This window comes from Triplophysa dalaica, chromosome 15, assembly GCF_015846415.1.
Source record: "Triplophysa dalaica isolate WHDGS20190420 chromosome 15, ASM1584641v1, whole genome shotgun sequence".
Classification (NCBI taxonomy): domain Eukaryota; kingdom Metazoa; phylum Chordata; class Actinopteri; order Cypriniformes; family Nemacheilidae; genus Triplophysa; species Triplophysa dalaica.
The window spans coordinates 19,803,596-19,824,263 of NC_079556.1; the positions used below are offsets into that span (position 1 = coordinate 19,803,596).

The following is a 20,668-nucleotide window of genomic DNA, read 5'->3' on the forward strand; positions in this document are numbered from 1 at the left end:
GTGGATCTATAAGAATGAATTTAAAACGTGTTAAGCGTCTCCTTCAGAAGTCATTTGAGTGAAAGTAAGAACTCAGTCTCATGAGAATTTCCGGCATCGTAACGGCAACATAAAAGGTCGACTGAAAGTTAACTTTACATTTAGTTTCAAAGTAATATACTGACTGCACACTTGAACAATTTTCTATACGTAATCCAAATATTTTCTTATAGAATGCATGTCAGGAAAACAGATGAAATACTTTACACTTGAATTAAACAAACACTCGTGGTGACGGCTAAACTTTGTGAAACGCTCAATCAACAGATTATTTAATTCTTGTGAATCAAGTGACGTTTGATGTGTTCAAACAAAAGTTATTCTTTTCAGTTGACACAGTGATCTGTGAGAGGTTCAGAGGTCATGACGTGTCGAGCACTTACACCTTTAGTTTGCTATAATTCATCTAGATAAGAATCATTTACATCAACACCTCACTAGACATTAAAACGATGTTTATATTAATATTTCATGTTCTTTCAAGTGTCTTGAGAATAACCACGTGATCATGGTTCATGTTTTATGAATACAGAGGATTCAGACAATCAACTCATCTGACGCACTGATGTTCATATATTATAGAGGACAGATTATACACAGTATGATTAAGAATGACAAAAAATATGATCCATTCATTCTTTTAAACAAATAGTTTTATTAGTCAGAAGCAGTCAGAAGATTAGAAAAGGTACCAAGTAATACAAATATATCTGTCTATTATTTGTTTATTATTGTCCATCGATAGTTTATGTTGACTAATTTGGTTAACTAATGTTTCATACATTTTACAAACATTTTCAATTAAAAATAATAATAGTTATAGATGAATAAATTAAATAAAGAGAATATATATTTTTATTGTAGTCTTGTAGACTTGTAAACTGTAAATGCGCATGTCAAATGAAAGATTTTTATGGACTATGAATCTCAAAAAGCAAGGTCAGCAGTCTCCCAGTGAGCAAGCCAGTGGCGACTGTGGCAAGGAACCAAAACTCCACTATCAATGTTTAATAATAAATGTTGTAAGTATATATAAATGTTTAAATGTGGAGGAAAAAACCTTGGGAGAAACCAGACTCAACCGGGAGGGCCAGTTCTCCTCTGGCATATTAATATTACACTGCTGAACTACAGAGAGGATGAATACTGCTTGTACGCTGTGAGATTTTACGGAAGTCGTTTTTGAGCGGTGTCCCCCCTTACAAAAATGAACCATGGTTTTACTACAGTTAAAACCAGAAAACAATGCGTTCTGTAGTAAAACCATGGTTATCACAAATAACAAAAACATCTTGGGGCTAGTTGGCTGTAACCCTGTTTCATGAAAAAGCGGGAACGAGATGCTGCATTTCAAACGCTATGTTTTTGTCTTGTTCGACCGGTTGTGAAGCACGTGTGTCAAACACAGCAATTTTTGGGGCTTTAAATTACCTCGGCAGTTGATGTGGCTAATTACCCCAGCACCTGCAGGTTATAAATATGCTTGACGTGTCTTCAGGTTCCAACTTTGTATGAAAGGACATCCAGGCACACCTACAGTGCGGCATTGAGGCGCTGCACGGGCGGCACGCATTTCCTCCATCAGGGAATTGAGGTTATATCTGTAACCAAGACGTTACGATCTCTAACGAAGCGATGGTGACTGACCTGGGCGTGTCAGACTTGAGCGCTGCCGCGAAATTGTAACCTACCAGTGGATAGGTAGGCTGAAATGCCAAAAACCTACATGCTTTGGACGGGAGTCTAGGTCGAGCCTCCCAGGTGGCATATTCCACCTGGGGGACATCGACGTATCCTCTAGCTGCCCCACCATCGAGGGAAGAAAGGGCAACAGAACTAGTTTGACATGCCGAAAAGGGGGCGTTTCCAGACCTTACTGAGTTCCCCATGCACTTCCGGGAAACACGGCACTGGGGGTGGGCGCGGCTTGGAGCCACGCTCAAACCCGAGGCACCATGTATCCAGCCCGGGAAAGCATGGCTGACATTTAGACTTCCGCTTCTTCCTCGGCTCTACCCCCCGAGGGAGGGAGCTCGGAGGAATCATCGGAGTCAGATGCCAGTAAGTCACCCTCTCGATGCTCCTAGGGACATCTCATCATCACTCACCGTTTCCGAATACGTGGATGAGGAACAAGACGATGGGGACCGTCTCTTGTGGAATGATAAGACGAGCGAGACAGATGGGGTTCCTATGGAAAACGCACAGATGCTGTGGAACGTCACAATCTCTAGCGAAGTGATGGTGACTGGCCTGGGCGTGTCAGACCAGAGCGCTGCCGCGAAATTGTAGCCTACAAGTGGATGGGTAGGCTGAAATGCCAAAAACGTACATGCTTTGGACGGGAGTCTAGGTCGAGCCCCCCAGGTGGCAGCCGTCTGTGGGTTGCACCCCGACGGCACATTCCACCTGGGGGACATCGACGTATCCTGTAGCTGCCCCACCATCGAGGGAAGAAAGGGCAACAGAACTAGTTTGACGTGCCGAAAAGGGGGCGTTTCCAGGTCTTACTGAGTTCCTCATGCACTTCCGGGAAGCACGGCACTGGGGGCGGGCGCGACTTGGAGCCACGCTCAAACCCGAAGCACCATGTATCCAGCCTCGAGCACTGGGAGAGGCAGTGCAGCTCACTGCAACCCAATGCTCGCGGCGGCCCGGGAAAGCATGGCTGACATTTCGACGTCCGCTTCTTCCTCGGCTCGACCCCCTGAGGGAGGGAGCTCAGAGGAATCATCGGAGTCAGATGCCAGTAAGTCACCCTCTCGATGCTCCAAGGGACATCTTATCATCATCATCATCTGGCACCATTTCCGAATACGTGGATGAGGGACGGTGGGGACCGACTCTTGGGGAACGATAAGATGAGGGAGCCAGATGGGGTTCCTATGGAAAACGCCCAGACGCTGTGCCACGTCACAATCTCTAGCAAAGCGTGTCAGACTTGAGCGCTGACACGAAATTGTAGCCTACCAATGGATAGGTAGGCTGAAATGGCAAAAACCTACATGCTTTGGACGGGAGTCTAGGTCGAGCCCCCCAGGTGGCAGCCGTCAGCGGGTTGCACCGTGACGGCACATTCCACCTTGGGGACATCGACGTATCCTCTAGCTGCCCCACCATCGAGGGAAGAAACGGCAACCGAAAAGGGGGCGTTTCCAGACCTTACTGAGTTATCCATGCACTTCCGGGAAACACGGCACTTGGGGCGGGCGCAGCTTGGAGCCACGCTCAAACCCGAGGCACCATGTGTCCAGCCCGGGAAAGCATGGCTGACATTTCGACATCCGCTTCTTCCTCGGCTCGACCCCCCGAGGGAGGGAGCTTCGAGGAATCGTCGGATTGTCAGCATGCTGGGAACCCAACCCTTAAGGCAGACATCGTGTTCGTCCCCCTCCTCAATGAGTGTGTTGCACCCACGAGAACAGCGGGACATGCCACGCTGGAGAAATTAGCTCTTTTAGAGAAAAAAACTTGTGTCTCCACATCACATACCTGACCCTCCACTGTGTCTCCACATCACATACCTGAAAGAAAAAAATGCTCTTGTGTATCGCCTCCGTACAGTATATGACTATGACAACAGTCATAAATTTAAATATGTATATATAGAGTCACATATCTTATCTGACCTTAGACCTGGAACCACTCGTGAAAAAGGATGTCTTTTATCTGAATCCGTTGATCTGGATCTTGCTGCAAGCAAGCGGATATAAACCTGCAGCATTCTGTGCAGATAGAAGAGGCCGTTATTATATCAAACTGAAATTTATTTCACTGTCATTCATTTCTACCTTTGTTCTGTTTTATCTCACCTTTGGTCAAGTCTTGTCTGCACCAATTTCTGTCGTTTATCCAGTACAAGATGTATTTTTCTGGAAGTTTCCCGCACACCAATCTGTACAATATCAAGCCGAGTGACCACACCGTCGCCGGCAATGCTTGATACCCGTCTGTTTCGAGCATCTCAGGGCAGCAGCATGCCAGTGTACCTGAAGAAACAGATTTCATGCGATTTCTGCGGTTGCATCAACACTAAAAGTGAGTCTAACACTATGTGAATGCTGACATCTCAATAATAATGTAAAGAGCTAATAAAACATACCCGTCAATGTTGTGTAACGTTTTTTTAGAAGATCGCCACAGCCAAAGTCAATGAGTTTGACCTCAAATGTTTCTGTGTTAATCAGGAAGTTTTCAAGTTTCATGTCCCTGTGAAAAACTCCCCGTTTGAAACATTCAATAGCAGCCTGGATCGCCTGCCGCATGATGCTCTTCGCTAATTTCTCTGTGATGGCTCCTCCATGGCATTCAATAAATGCACGTAAGTCCATGCAGGGAGAAGGATACTCAAGGACCATGATGTATTTGTCATCACGGTCCTCCCAATCCAAAAGCTGGATGATCTCAGACAATTTAGCTCCTTCATTTGCGAGGATATGAAGAGCGATCTCTCCTGGAAGGGGGTTAGGATGACCAGGCTAGAAGGAAAATAATTTGATCATGATTATCTTGATCTTACATAAACTCTATAAAAAATATGATGATGTTTTAAAATGTTTAATAGTTTACTTACAATGGAAATACGATCAGAATACTCGTCGGGCCTGACAAATTTCACTGCCACCTGATGGACAAAACGAAACATGATTTTTAATTGAGACATACAGAAGTCATATATCCTGAACAGACATGTAACACATTTAAAACAATAGAGAGCATGTTGGTAATCTAATGAAAGACATAAGACACATTAAGAAGACTTGTGAAGGAAAATCAAACCTTAAGGCCGTCGCTAACACGGGTCGCTTCATACACAGATCCAAATCCTCCTTTACCCAGCCTTTTACCCATCTTATACTGACAGGAGTTGATTTCTGTCAAAAGATAAATGTAGTTGACATGAAATGGCATGAAATGGACGTACTGTCCTGCTGGTTCAATACTTCATCCAAAACCAAATGAAGAAGATTTGTCTCAGTTGTTCTGTTCTTGCTCTGATTTCGTATGATGTTAAAATAACAAGACTATAATTCATATAATTTTACTCGAATGAAAACACAAGAACGTGATTTTCGTTCTTTTAGTTTGTGTGTTGTGTATGTTGGGATTACGGAAGTTAACTCACTATAAATCACATTCCCGCTCCCATTATTCTCAAGCAGGTCCGACACAGAACCGACGGTGGAGTGAAAGCTGTCAATACTTTCTGAGTCGGATCCTGAAGAGTCTGTACGCTGGGGGGCGTTGACACACAAGTCAAACAGAGAAAGAGCTGGTGTATAGAATTCTTCATCGCTGGAGTCAAACACAGAGGAGTGATGTGAAGTCAGCAGGTCTCCGGCCTCCGTCAGATCATCAGTTTCATTCAGGAGTTCAGGAGTTTCCTGCATCTGATCTAGAGATGGAAATTATTTCAAACACAAAATTGTTTAAATCAAATGATTTTGAGGATGAAATATCAAACACTCACGTAAAACATCAATCCTGTGCAGTAAACTAAGATTGCAGAATAATAAAAAGTGAAAGCGTCCAACATTTCACATTTAATATTAAGCTTTATGTGTGGCATAGCAGGAGTTTGAGCGGGGCCGGTCCACCCTTATGAAGATTAACCATGATTTTACTACAGTAAAAATCACAAAAACATGGTTACTACACTTTGAGCACATAAAAAAACACGGTTAATTTTTGTAAAGGTTGAAGCGAAGCTCGGCTGGTGTGTTTTGACCTTTATATACTAACCTTCTGACACGCCCTCAAAACAGCTGTCAATCATCTCCACACTGCTCCCCTGAAACCACTCATGAAGCAGTAAGTCTTTTAGTTGAATGCGTTGATGTGGATCATCCGGCAGGCAAGCGTTTATAAACCTGCAGAATTCTGTGGCAGAAAGACGGAAGACGCCGTTATTACTTCAATTATTTGACTCTCTTGTATTTCTATCTTCGTTCGGTTTTATATCATTAGGAACGGTAGATGTTCTGATGAAGATCTCACCTGGGCTCAAATCGTCTCTTTCCCACTGATGGTTGTTGATCTGCTCCCGGGTGATTGCGCAAGGAAGAGCCCAGAACATCATCACATACAGCATCAGGCCGAGTGCCCAGACTGTCGCCGGCATTGCGTGATACTCGCCCAGTTCCTCCAACTCTGGACACCAGTAATCCATATGGCCTGAAGGAAACAGATTTCATGTGATTTGTACGGCTGCATCAACACTGAAAGTGACTTTGTGACTCGTCTGAAGTGATTAAACATACCCAAAAACTTGGTGTAACACGTTTCTTTGAGCAGGTCGCCACGGCTAAAGTCGATGAGTTTGACATTCAATGTTTCGGTGTTAATCAGGAAGTTTTCCAGTATGAAGTCCATGTGGAAAACTCCCCGTTTGAAACATTCAGTTAGAGCCTTAACCACCTGCCGCATGATGTTCCGAGCTAAATCCTCAGAGATTTTTCCTCGTCTGCTTTCCATAAACTTGAACAAGTCCATGCAGGGAGAAGGACGTTCAAGGACCATGATGTATTCGCAATAACGCTCCTCCCAGTCCAAAAGCCGGATGATCTCAGGAACATGTTCCCCTTCATTGGCGAGCATATGAAGACCGATCTCTCGTTGAAGGACGTAAGGATGACCGGGCTTAAAGAAACACAAGTTGATCAGGATTAGCTCGATCTTACACAAACTCTATAAAAACAATCATGACGATTTAAAATGATGAACAGTTTACTTACTATGGAAATTAAATCAGGAGACTTGTCCTTGACAATCTTCACTGCCACCTGATCAACAAAACAAAACATTATTTACAGTCGAGTCATACAGACGTCATTCATCCTGAACAGACATGTAACATATTTAAAACAATAGAGAGCATGTTAGTACTCTAAATAAAAGACATAAGACACATTAAGAAGACTTGTGAAGGAAAATCAAACCTTAAGGCCGTCGCTCACACGAGTCGCTTCATACACGGATGTATTTCCTGCTTTACTCAGCAGTTCACCTATCTCATACTGACAGGAGTTGATTTCTGTCAAAAGATGAATGTAGTTGACATGAAATGACAAGAAATATCTGTCCTGGTTGACATGAAAAAACACATTCAACACTATTTAACAATATTTGTCTCTAAATTTAAATGATGCAAAAATAATTGCAAGACTGTTGTGTAAAATATTCTTGTGTAATCAAACAATAAATAAAGTTTATACAAGTCATATTTAATCAAAGTGCTGATTCAAGACTCCTTCATGTCCGTGTTGGGACAAATTCAGTCTCACCACACATTTTTGATCAGAAAAGGAAGAACAATGTACAGAAGAAGACAATAAAACTCATGTTGTATCAAATGTGTTTATGTGTGTGTTGAGATTATAGAGGTAAACTCACCATAAAACACATTCACGTCCTCATTCAGGAGTTCAGGAGTTTCCAGATTGTGCTGAATCTGATCTATAGAGGGAAATGATTTTATATAGAAGACTGTTGAAAGCAAATTATATTGATCATATACCAAACATTAACATTAATCATCAATACTGTGGATTAAACTAAGAAAGTGACAAATTACACTAAGATTCAGGATTTGTTCATTTCTCAGCACACATCTTCCTTTCATTTAAGATGTTAAACCTGACAGACATCATGTAACCAAACTTATAACCATTCAGAACAGAAGCTGACAGAAATAACATGAATTTACTCATCAACAGATAGTTTACTTTTGTTGTCAAATGTGGTTAAAAAACGTAAGAAATGAGTAACTGACCCTAAACTTTTAAACGCTAGTGAACATATTCTCATAATAACGTGTTGATATTATTTACCTTCAGGACTTCTGTCAGACTCTTCTTCTCTGCGAGATTTTCTCCACAACCTCTTCCAAAACCTTCCCCTCTTCTTCTTCTTCTTCCCCTCATCTTTGTTTTCATCCTCCTCTTCGTGAATATCAGCCGCTGGTGGAGGTGAAGGGTCGAGTGCATCAGCGGTTGATGGCGCAGATGTATTTTGGTGTATCGTGTGCTCTTCTCTTTCATCCTGAGATCTTTTCCTCCAAAACTTTCTCCAAAATCTCCTTTTCTTCCTTCCACCATCTCTGTCGTGTACCACATCTCCCTCAGTAGCGCCCGCTGGTGGAGGCGTTTGATCGCTCGAATCAGCCGTCGATTGTACAGGTGGATTTTCAGGTACCGTGTACATATCACGACGATCGACATCAGCACTTTCAGCTTCAACGCATTTACAAACTTTCTGACCCATTTTTACTCTCAAATAACAGCAGAAGTCAACCGAGAAACGCGTGAGTAGCAGAATGAGGAGAAATGTTCAGTTTGATGCTTTGACTAGAGACGCTTATGACGTCATGTTTGGAACTCTTAATGTTTACGTTTACCTGATGGTTGAACCGTCCGGTCCAATCCGGTTTCAGCTTCAGTTTCAAATGCTTTCTTTAACTTTTCATTTATCTGTTTTGATTACAAGTCATTCTGATATTTGCATATATTTGTCACTGAGGCTTTGGTGTAAATGTCATTAAAGTAAAAACCACACACTAACCCTCTCTTTCTCTCAACAAGTAGTCTTCTAGCTTTTATTGGAAACAGTAACTTTGTATTAGCACCTGTTGTATTATTGCTCCTGTCCTGTATGACAAATCGATTATTGCTCCCTGAACTCTCTGTAAGTCACTTTGGATAAAAGCGTCTGCTAAATGACTAAATGTAAATCTAAAGTACAGCTCGAAAGGAATAAAAATGTCAAATGCCAAATTTAATCAAGTGATATAAGTTGTGAATAATGGTAGTTTTGAATTTAACATATACATTCTATTATCATGTTATGTAAATGACTTATTATTGCAAATTATTATTATTTTAATTATAATGTAGGCCTGTGTATGGCTGTTTGGCAAAAAAGTGAGAAGCGCTATATAAACAAAATGGAATTGAATGGAATTGAATTAAGGATCCTCACGTCTGTGTTTAGTGCTCGATGTTGGGTTTGTAAGATGCAGGTTTTTAGTATAAACAAAAGAGTTGATTTGGCTTATTTTTGTTGGTTAATAGCTATAAATCCTAAAATAGACAACTGAAATGAACACCTGAAGCAGTCTCTCTTTACATTTTGAGGTCTCTCTCTCTTTACTGAACATTCACCGATTGTTCTTCTTTCTTACAGGTAACAGCGACAGATACAGATAGCACATGACAGTCTTGTTCATGACCTATGAACTGAATTTGGTCTTCGAACGATTATGTAACAATTGATCTCGTTCTGATATTAGTCACACAATTCAGCTGCTCCTCTTCAACTTTTTTTATGCATTTCTGAAAAAACAAGAACTCATCTTCTATTCAGCTTTATTAAGCAGTTATAGCTATTTAACGCTTGTGCTGCAGAACTGTCTTAATATCGTCATAATGATATTAATGCATTTATTATTAAAGTGTGACATAACTTAACACTTTTGTCTTGAGAGTAAGTTTAATCATCATTTCATTCGCTCAGGTGGTCGAGCAAAGCAGCGCAAGATTGTGGGTTTGATTCCAAGGCACAAACATTTGAGTATTGTTTCATGATTTTCCAGAATTGATTGTTAATTAAAACAAATAAAAAGTTCAAAGGCTTATGAGATCTCACCATTCCTTTGACATATGACGACTGAAAGCATACAAACCAAAACATTTTTTAAGGAGATATTAGCCATCTAGATTAATTTATGTGATCAGATGCAAAAGACAGGATTCAGAAAGGAAAGCAATCCAGAGGTAAAAATCACAAGTTAATAACTATGTCAACCATTGATGTGTATTATTTAAAACATTATTCAGAACCTCTAGCAACAATTTGAGCCATATTTTCACTGTCAGTCCAAGAGAGTCACATTCCAAGCCTGAAAACCCTCACCTGCCTGTCAGTGTTCCCAACTTTTTTCAGTGGAAAGTAGCTAAAACCTGACTGACAAATCGCTAAATGTCACAAGATTATGTCACATGGCAATAAGCATAACATTGATGTCATTCCTTCTAAAACAGCCAGGAACATCGGAGTCATATTTGATAAACAGCAGTCCTACAATGATCACATTGCAAACCAACGTGGTCGTGCCGATATGCCTTAATCAATGTTAGAAAGGTTAGACCCCATCTCACGGAGCATGCGGCACAACTCCTTGTCCAGGCCCTGGTAATCTCAAGGTCGGACTACTGGAATGCTCCCCTTGCTGTCCTCATGCAAAGGCCGATCAAACCACTCCAGCTGGTTCAGGCCGCAGCAGCACATCTTGCTTTCCAACAGCCCAAAAGGGCTCATGTAACACCCCTTTTCATCTCCTTCCACTGGCTACCAGTTGAAGCCTGTATTAAATTCAAGTCACAAATGCTTGCCTACAGGACTATCACTGGATCTGCACAGGTATACTTTCACACCCTCCTACACTCCTTCACCCCATCAAGAACCCTGTGTTCATCAAACCAGCAGCGTCTTGTATTGCCTTCTCATAAGGGAAGTAAATCATTTTCCAGCTCATTCTCCTTCACAACTTCTCCTGGTGGAACATTCTTCGTAACTCAGTCCGGTCAACCACAACATTCAAAAAATTACTTAAATCCATCTCTTCTGTAAATACTTGACAGAAAAATGAGAGAGAAAAAAAACCCACTAACCCTCTCTCTTTCTCTTAACAAGTAGTGTTCTAGCTTTTGTTGAAACAAGTAACTTTGTATTAGCACCGAGTGTATTATTGCTCCTGTATGACATATCATTTATTGCTCTCTGAACTCTCTGTAAGTTGCTTTGGTTAAAAGCGTCTGCTAAATGTAAATTACGTCATATCTTACTAGTGTGAGTCCTGCAGGTCTGCTTTGCTTCCGTCATATAATGTGCTGTGCATCCGGAAAGTATCCACAGACATTCATGTTACACCCTTATACCAAAAGGGATTGAATTGATTATTTACTAAAATCTACAAAGAAACAATACCCCATAATAGCAATAAATAGTTTTCACAATACTTCGTTGAAGCACCTTTGACAGGAATTACAGCCTCAAGTCTTGAGTTGATAATGCAACAAGCTTGGCACACCTACACAATAAATCTGTTCTGATTTATGTAATTACATGTATGTAAACTACATGTTAACCAAAATGCCATTAAAAACGTGATAATTATTTACACAGGTGCTGTTAAACAAGTACAACTGAACCAACAGGAGGACATTTCTTGATCTCCATATCACTTAAACTTTAGACCCGTCAAACTCACAATTTTCAGATTTTTATTTTTTTAACATTTTAAATGGAGGCTCCAGAGGTCCGAGTGGGAATCAAAAATCCATCCAGATGGACTGTTTTTTAACATTGAGGATTCAGACATACAACTCGTTTGACACACTGATTTTTACTATTATAAAGAAGAAATTATAGTACATGCCACAGTCAACAAATTTTAATTTATTTTACAATACAATAATCTTGTATATGTAAGAAGATCAGGAAAGGTGAAAAATGAACACAAACACAATTGTTTATTGTTTATACAACTTTATTTTGAATAAGTGTTAAAATGAACATAAATTATTAAAGTGATAAATTACATTTAGCTAGTTAGTAAATTAAAATAATATAAATTTATATATTAAACTATGCAAATAACTTGATGAAATTAAATGAAATTATCTAAAATTAACAAACAGTAACTGATTATTATTCCTAAATAATGTAGTAGGGATGGGCATTTAAAGCAAAAATAATATTCGAAGATCGATGAAAACTATTCGAAAATTATTCGAAATTCGCACCCCTCTCCCACACGCACCTATGTACAGTATTAAATACACATAAACGGAGAGAGAGAGAGACCATTTACGCTTTAAATCCGTATGACCATACATTAAGATAATGTGCCAAAACATTAATATATAATTAACAACCAAATGACGGCACTTATTATACGTCGATCAGCATCAACCGCTCATAATGCTAGGACATTTCCTCGTAAAATATTAGCAGGCTCATTTATACCAACTAATAACAGTGTGAATGATCCAGGAAAATATATTAAAGCCATAAAGATTTTAGACCAGACTTGCAACCCGTTAAAATATTTACCGAATGACGGCATTTATTATTATTAACACTTTTGTGTGCAATAGAAAATGATTTGATGATTTGCAAATGCTTCTAATGCTGTAATATTTTATTAATGTGAAGTACTGTTCTTTGTCCTACACGTATTTGTATAACTGGGCCGCCTTTCTTGGCCAGGACACTCCTGGAAAATACATTTTTAATCTCCTGGTTAAATAAAGGCAAATAATAATAATAAGCATCTCCTAAGGTAAATTTGATATATTGTATTGTGTTTTTTGTGCCTGCGCACATATGATGATGTCCATGGTAAAGATTTACATTTTAAAGGGGGGATGCAACGGTGTTTCATGTATTCTGAGTCTGAATTATTTACAACTTTCAGGGTTTTTACACCATTTGTGTAACAACTTTTCTTAGTCCCTTATTGGACAATTCTCCCGGAAAAGCACATGGCATGCCCAAACGTCAACTAAGGAGAACGGGACAAGGAGCATGCGCACACATCACTTTCACTTGTGTGCAGCAGAGAGAGAGCACTACGTTCGCAAAGTTGAGCTGTGATTGTTTGTTCACTGCATTTGGGTGATGATTGTTTTATTAACGGTGGATATACCGCTGGATTTGGAAATGAAACTGATAGATGAAGCAGTCCCAGCGCTAAAAGATGCCGGACATGAACTGCACGCAGTAAGGAAACTGAGTCCTGTACAACATTAGACCGAGTGGCCAGACTGTCGCCGGCAATGCTTGACACTCGCCCGTTTTCAGCATCTCAGGGCAGCAGTTCTTCTGTGTGCCTGAAACAGATTTCTTGTGATTTCTACGGTTGCATCAACACTTAAAGTGAGTCTAAGACTATGTGAATCCTGACATCTCAATATTAATGTAAAGGATTCGTCTGAAGTGATAAAACATACCCATATATGTTTTGTAACTTGTTTTTTTTAAAAGATCGCCAAAGTCGATGAGTTTGATATGAAATGTTTCGGTGTTAATCAGGAAGTTTTCCAGTTTGATGTCCATGTGGAAAACTCCCCGTATGAAACATTGGATAACAGCCTCGATCGCCTGCCGCATGATGCTCTTCTCTAATTTCTCTGTGATGGCTCCTCCATGGCATTCAATAAATGCACGTAAGTCCATGCAGGGAGAAGGATGCTCTAGGAGCATGATGTATTTGTCATCACGGCCCTCCCAGTCCAACAGCCGGATGATCTCAGGAACATCTTCTCCTTCATTGGCGAGGATATGAAGACCGATCTCTCGTGGAAGGGGGTTAGGATGACCGGGCTACAAGAAACACAAGTTAATCAGGATTAGCTTGATTTTACACAAACTCTATGAAGAATGATTATTTAAATGATGTAAATATGTTCTAAAAAGATGAACAGTTTACTTACTATGCAAATACGATCAGAATACCTGCCGGGCCAGACAATTTTCACTGCCACCTGATCAACAAAACAAAACATGATTTACAGTCGAGTCATACAGAAACAATAGAGAGCATGTTAGTACTCTAAATAACAGACATGAGACACATTAAGAAGACTTGTGAAGGAAAATCAAACCTTAAGGCCGTCGCTCACACGAGTCGCTTCATACACGGATGTATTTCCTGCTTTACTCAGCAGTTCACCTATCTCATACTGACAGGAGTTGATTTCTGTCAAAAGATGAATGTAGTTGACATGAAATGACAAGAAATATCTGTCCTGGTTGACATGAAAAACCACATCCAACACTATTTTAACAATATTTGTCTCTAAATTTAAATTATGCAAAAATAATTGCAAGACTGTTGTGTAAAATATTCTTGTGTAATCAAACAATAAATAAAGTTTATACAAGTCATATTTAATCAAAGTGCTGATTCAAGACTCCTTCATGTCCGTGTTGGGACAAATTCAGTCTCACCACACATTTTTGATCAGAAAAGGAAGAACAATGTACAGAAGAAGACAATAAAACTCATGTTGTATCAAATGTGTTTATGTGTGTGTTGAGATTATAGAGGTAAACTCACCATAAAACACATTCACGTCCTCATTCAGGAGTTCAGGAGTTTCCAGATTGTGCTGAATCTGATCTATAGAGGGAAATGATTTTATATAGAAGACTGTTGAAAGAAAATTATATTGATCATATACCAAACATTAACATTAATCATCAATACTGTGGATTAAACTAAGAAAATGACAAATTTCACTAAGATTCAGGATTTGTTCATTTCTCAGCACACATCTTCCTTTCATTTAAGATGTGAAACCTGACAGACATCATGTAACCAAACTTATAATCATTCAGAACAGAAGCTGACAGAAATAACATGAATTTACTCATCAACAGATAGTTTACTTTTGTTGTCAAATGTGGTTAAAAAACGTAAGAAATGAGTAACTGACCCTAAACTTTTAAACGCTAGTGAACATATTCTCATAATAACGTGTTGATATTATTTACCTTCAGGACTTCTGTCAGACTCTTCTTCACTCTCACTTTGAGCTCCTCTGCGACCTTTTCTCCACAACCTCTTCCAGAACTTCTTCTTCTTCTTCCCCTCATCTTTGTTTTCATCCTCCTCTTCGTGAATATCAGCCGCTGGTGGAGGTGAAGGGTCGAGTGCATCAGCGGTTGATGGCGAAGATGTATTTTGGTGTATTGTGTGCTCTTCTCTTTCATCCTGAGATCTTTTCCTCCAAAACTTTCTCCAAAATCTCCTTTTCTTCCTTCCACCATCTCTGTCGTGTACCACATCTCCCTCAGTAGCGCCCGCTGGTGGAGGCGTTTGAACGCTCGAATCAGCCGTCGATTGTCCGGTTGAGTTTCAGCCAATGGGGAGAGAGCGCCCAAATTTTTTCTTTTAAATGAATATTTTATCTCTATTGATAACAAGGCAGATCTTTGCATATTTTGTCATGTTTGTCTCTGTGGCTTTGCTATTAATCTCAGTAAAGCACAATATGTTGCCCGAAAATGTCCCAAATATAAACAAGCAATATAAGTTTTGAATAAGGGTTCATTTACATTCTATTATCATGTTACGATGAGGGTTAAAATTGGCAATGTATTTTAATACCATATACCACAAGTTTTATTTATCAATCTATTATTCTTATAATCCCTTCTCCAAAAAAACATAAATTAGAGACTGTGACTATCTTATTAGCAAACATAAGATAATGCGTAAACCTCTTGAAAGTAATTTAATTAACGTTACACAAATCAAACATGGAAAAATACAGATAATCAACTGTTTCGACGAATATTAGATCTCACTTTTTGTAAACGATATGATAACAGATCATAAAATAGACATGCTCTGTTTGACAGAAACATGGCTAAAACCAGATGATTATATTACTTTAAATGAATCTGTCCCCCAAGATGATTAATATAAACACAAGCCTCATCTAAAAGACAGAGGTGTCGCTCCCAGACAGATGGGCTTTATTCTTCACCCGCTTTAATTTTATGGTTACCTATCGCCCCAGAACCAAGAATGTTAAAGCAGATGCTCTTTCACGTCAGTTTCCCATGCAACCCGATTCCTCTCCTCCAGAGACTATTTTCTCCCTCCAGCTGCCTTTCTAAGTCCTATCGTATGGTATCTGGACCAGGAGATCAGTACCAGCACCCATCGAGCTCCACTGGGAGGTCCTGAGGGGAAAACTTTTGGTACAACGGGAGTTCTGCATTTCCTTCATGGACTCATGGAGCCCACTCTGTTCCGGGATACGGGCAGCCAGGCTCAGTCTGTGCCATCTCCAAAACTCTCCATCGTCTACCTGCAGGGAAACTCATGCCTCTACTCATACCTCAACACCCTTGGTCCCATCTTGCAATAGACTTTCTCACTGATCTTCATGTGTTTGACACCTTCACATGCATATTAGTGGCATACAAAATCTCACTACCCAAACTCTGAATGGCTTTTCAGACAGCAGAATTGTCCGACTTAAGATATCGTGTCGGACAGAGGGTCCCAATTAATATCTCAATTCTGCAAGCCATTCTTCAAACACCTAGATGTCACAGTCAGCCCCACCTCCAGTAATCATCCCCAAGCCAACTGCCAGAAGGAAAAAGTCCTGTAAACAACGTGACAAGAATATTATGTTTTTTTACTAGAACAATATAAAGTAATCTGTTAACTTGTGAGCCATTTGAAAGGTTGTGTGTGGTTTCTTTGTTACTAGACGCTGTTACAGTGGATTCAATGGTGCTCCAATGATGAAATGGATGTTTGAAATGGACAGTTTGAGTTTAGTTTATTCACAAAAAAAGAATAAATAAGAAAACAATTAGTATAATGGTATCGTTCAACAATCTTACTCCAAAAAGCAACGAATTTGACATTGTCTCCTACAGTTCCATGTATCCATTACGATGTCACATACAATATTTAAAGGAGTAGTTCACCTTCAAAATGAAAATTCTGTAATCATTTACTCACCCTCTTGTCATTTCAAACCTGTATGACTTCTTTCTTACGCAGAACACAAAAGATATAAAAAAAAAAATTGGGACCAGAACAGTTCAGCCCCCCATTGACTTCAATATATTTTGAATGGGGGGCTCTTAACAACATTCTTAAAAATATCTTCTTTTGTGTTCTGCATAAGAAAGTCATTCAGGTTTGAAATGACAAGAGGGCGTGCAAATGATAACAGAATTTTCATTTTAAAGCTAAACTACTCCTTTAAACCAAACTTTTCCTGGAGGGCCTCAAGGAGTTTAGCTCCTACCTGCCTTCTGCTGGGCCTAGTGAGACATTGATTAGCTGGTTGAGATGTGTTTGATTAGGGTTGAAGCTTAACTCTGCAGGACACCGGCCCTCAAGGACCGAACCTTGGGACCCCCGTTTTAAACAATCTTTAGCATTGACGTTCTCTAGCCAGCAGGTGTCCCTATTCTAGCATTAACAGTAAACCAAATGGCTCATACAAATATTCTTCACATATAATCAAACTTAATGTAAATATATTTGTGTGTGTTTAAACAGTCTTTTAAAAATGTTATGGCGGATGTGAGTATAAGTCATGGACTTTCTTGTGTAAAAGAATGTCAGAAACACAGAAATTAAATGGCAGAAGCGTATAGAATGGTACACAACACATTCATTCTGTCTTACAGATCTTTCCCTGAAATTACTTGATATTTGCATTCCTAATAATATCATTGTGTTAATCAAAAACATACCTGCAGCTGTACACTTCGCATCCAGTCAATAAATTGAAAGAAGTTTAGTCCAGAGATTCCTGCCTGGACATCTTACGATTCAAGGGTTACAAACGTTAGGGTTATTTTCTCTTAAAACTTACTCTTAATAAATAGGAGGTGTAGGTAGAATGTTCCCATTCTTATATGATTTTTATGCATAAATGATATTTCACAGACTTAAATGGGTTGTTTTTACCACTCTCCAGAATAGTTTTTCCTGAATCAGACATTATATTTTTGGGCTTGCTTTTTTGCCTTTTTAATGTTGCCATTTTTATTGCATGTGTTGTGTTTACCACCCTCAAAATTAATGTTTTACGGAATTGATTTATGAACTGTTTTAACATATTTATTTCTATTAAGGGGACATTTATTACCAGTATGATATAATTATTCAATAAAAATATGATATTGCCATGGATACAGCAGTCTTAACATTTGAGTGACATTTTCTATGAGTATATTTAGCAGTTGCTAATGCATGAATTTATAATATGGGCTACGTTTTATAAGTTAAAGGCTACATTTATTTTAATTTAAAAAGAAAAACATATTTTAATTGCAATGTATATTACCAACGTTTTACCACCAATAGCGTAGTATTTAAACTAAGGTTTCTACAGTGAGACGACGGTTCATCTTTGTGAAGGAGATGCTGTAGCTCCTCCTCCTCCGATACGTCAGAGGGAGGAGCGCGAGCTGCAACACGAGACTTTTAACTCTTGTTGTCGGACACGTTCAGTTTAGTTCAGTACGTGCGTGAGCGTGTGTTAGGATCAAACAGAGATACGGTACAGTAGCATGCATACTTCTGGATGAATGAATGCTCTCACCTCACAGATGATTGACATACTTTAACCTCGAGCGCTTAACGAACCCCACCGGCTGGATTCTACAGTATTAAAGTAATGGAACCGGTCACGAGGTGGACACCACAGCAGGTTGTTGACTGGATGGGAGGTGAGACTTTATTTAGCTTTTAATTTGGAATGTTTCCAGTGTGTGTGTTTGTAAGATTAAAATCGTGTAAAAACAGCGTCAAATACGCGATATGTGCTTTCGTGGAAAAGGTTTGAGAATAAGACTTTTTGCAAACGTATTTTTGTTATAGTAAAGACACATTGTTTGTTTACAATAGTTTTGCTAATATGATTGCGCTATAGTCATTGTCGCGAGACCATAGTTGTTGCTACTGTGCCTTAGCATAAATCCCCGATATGCTTACTGTAGTAAAACCGATATTTGCATGTAGTTTACTCGCAGTTTGATTCATCAACACTTGCGGACGATGGACAAACAAAATACAAAGTTGTAAGTTACAGACTACACGTTACTAGTGTAGAGGTTCTTGCCATTGATTTGGATTTGCTTTAAATGTACATTTAATTCGAATCAAACTCATCAGATTAAAATTAGCTCCTTAACTTTTGTGTCCGATGTTTGCGTATATGACAGAGTAAAATCATCTTCAGCATTAAAACGCTTTGAGTCTCCAAAAACTGTGAAAGTAGACTACATTAATGCCCTTAAGTAAAGTAACTCTGTTTTTTCTATATGAACAACTATTGTATTTGTAGTAAACTACCCTATTACAGAGAATAATAAATCTGACAAAACCATGGTTGATTATCTCAATGTTTTAGTTTACTATTTGTTAATCTGTTTTCTTATAGTTTATCAGATGTGTTTTTCATTTGGCACTGTTTCAATACGTGTTTTTATTTAGCTGGCTGTAAATGTTTTCACTTCTCGTGGAATAGTCTGGGTTAAAAGACTTCGCTCGGAGACATGTGGTGATATTTAAAGGATAAAACCTTAGGGTTAAACCAACAAGCATTTAGATACCGGCGTTTATCTTTAACCACTTTCGTTACACCACACTGAACTAAATAGGGTACGTTTTTGAGCATTAGTAGTTTTGACAAGTGTGTACATTAAAGGGATAGTTCACCCAAGAATGAAAAGTCTGTCTTCCTTTAGTCACCCGCAGATTATTACAAACCTGTCATTTCTTTTGTTTATCTGAACACAAAGGAAGAAAAGATCTCATCCCTGATTGACTCCCATAGTAGCTATTTTCCATACTATGGCAGTAAATGTGGGATGAGATCTGTTTGGCTCCTGACATTCTTCCAAATATCTTCTTCTGTGTTTGAACAAAGACATTTCTACAGGTTTGGAACAACCAGAGTAAATGATGACAGTATTTTAATTTGTGGGTAAACTGTCCCTTTAAGGGTTCTCTGCGTGCTAAGCTTCAATCGGTGCTTGTATTTTGATAGAAAAGTGCACACTTCAACTTGAAAATAATATAAATTGAATGCTGCTGTACAGTATGATTTCTGCGTTTTCAAAAATCATTTGGTAATAAAGAATTTTTTAGTTACAGTAGCTCGCAGGTGTAACACCAACCTCTCTTATTATTGCATTAGACAGTGTGTTATGTACCTCTCGCTTTAGATTTTTAACATTTGTTCACTTCTCAAAAATGTCGTTCACTCCAGGATTTCCAATTCTCACAGTTTGGAGCTCAACTCGCATAACTATTTTTTCAAAACTTGTCTTAAGTGCTAAAATCTTTGGCTGTTGCTTTGGAGTTTATTCGTGGACTTGAAACTGCTGTGAGTAATTTCACACTTACGAATACAGTTTTATCCCACCCCTCATGCTCCCACGCTCCCACTGCTGCTGTCTAATTTTTTCAGAAGTCAATATTCATACTTTACTGTGTTTATATACTCAACATTTAATGGAGTTTTAATAAGTATCCGCTTGGTCTCAGATGTTTCTCCGAAAATTGCTAAGAGACTCTATTTTTGTAAAATAAATGATGAAGTAGTAGGCTTTTATCTGGATTTGGGTAAATTTGATGAGAAATGTTTGAGTTCATATTGAGATCTTCAATAACATTGACTTTTGATGGAAGACATAAGAACGTTTCATAAGACCAATTGTAGTCTTTTTTTGTAGCTTTATTCATGGTTACACGTCTCTTCATTTTACTGTCAAATCATACAAAAAAACATACATTTCAAGTTTTGTTACGCGTTATCACAACTAACTTTACACTTCCGCCACTATTGTAAAGACTCACAACAGTTGTACATTGTTTGTTAGATTGCCATCTGACCACTGGAACCTTCTGTAAATCTGCCATAAAACAAGTTTTGTCAGGAATTGTTGTCCGTGTTCAGATGTTTGCTGTCAAATGAGCTGTTGAAAGGGCCGATGAGAGATGTTGTTGGATGTGTTTTTTAGCAGCAGGTAAAGATATTGAGGATTTCTGCTCCGTGGTTCATATCAAACACTTATT

General features: G+C 39.0%; 3 protein-coding genes across 5 annotated transcripts in view; 1 reads left to right on the forward strand and 2 right to left on the reverse strand.

The window, feature by feature from the left end:
* Nucleotides 1-75: 75 nt before the first annotated feature.
* LOC130437046 (uncharacterized) lies at nt 76-8,655 on the reverse strand. Its single transcript, XM_056768153.1, has 14 exons — nt 7,869-8,655; nt 7,432-7,494; nt 6,978-7,072; nt 6,774-6,821; nt 6,300-6,678; nt 6,037-6,213; nt 5,782-5,919; nt 5,165-5,434; nt 4,819-4,913; nt 4,613-4,663; nt 4,142-4,517; nt 3,852-4,028; nt 3,669-3,764; nt 76-3,563 (listed from the first exon to the last, which is right to left on the reverse strand). The coding sequence occupies exons 1-13, from the start codon at nt 8,299-8,301 to the stop codon at nt 3,670-3,672; spliced, it is 2,397 nt and encodes a 798-aa protein (XP_056624131.1). The 5' UTR covers nt 8,302-8,655; the 3' UTR covers nt 76-3,563; nt 3,669.
* Nucleotides 8,656-11,801: 3,146 nt separating this feature from the next.
* LOC130436776 (uncharacterized) lies at nt 11,802-16,023 on the reverse strand. Its single transcript, XM_056767727.1, has 7 exons — nt 16,012-16,023; nt 15,764-15,920; nt 14,596-14,907; nt 14,159-14,221; nt 13,704-13,798; nt 13,533-13,583; nt 11,802-13,422 (listed from the first exon to the last, which is right to left on the reverse strand). Exons 1-7 carry the CDS (start codon nt 16,021-16,023, stop codon nt 12,988-12,990), a joined length of 1,125 nt encoding a protein of 374 aa, XP_056623705.1. The 3' UTR covers nt 11,802-12,987.
* Nucleotides 16,024-18,091: 2,068 nt separating this feature from the next.
* Nucleotides 18,092-20,668, forward strand: part of LOC130436441 (connector enhancer of kinase suppressor of ras 3-like) — a 32,888-nt gene continuing 30,311 nt past the window's right edge. For all 3 annotated transcript variants that reach the window (XM_056767086.1, XM_056767087.1, XM_056767088.1), the window contains exon 1: nt 18,092-18,315. In XM_056767086.1, the coding sequence (XP_056623064.1) occupies nt 18,264-18,315 (52 nt within the window). In that variant the 5' untranslated portion in view covers nt 18,092-18,263. The remainder of the gene's footprint in view (nt 18,316-20,668) is intronic.

Coding starts and splice junctions, on each gene's coding strand:
- LOC130437046 (XM_056768153.1), bottom strand. CDS start 8,301: ATGGGTCAGAAAGTTTGTAAATGCGTTGAAGCTGAAAGTGCTGATGTC. Junction 6,214..6,299: donor GTGTTACACCAAGTTTTTGG/GTATGTTTAATC, acceptor TGTTTCCTTCAG/GCCATATGGATTACTGGTGT. Junction 4,518..4,612: donor ATTCTGATCGTATTTCCATT/GTAAGTAAACTA, acceptor TTTTCCTTCTAG/CCTGGTCATCCTAACCCCCT.
- LOC130436776 (XM_056767727.1), bottom strand. Junction 14,222..14,595: donor GTCTGACAGAAGTCCTGAAG/GTAAATAATATC, acceptor TTCCCTCTATAG/ATCAGATTCAGCACAATCTG. Junction 13,799..14,158: donor GGACGTGAATGTGTTTTATG/GTGAGTTTACCT, acceptor ATCTTTTGACAG/AAATCAACTCCTGTCAGTAT.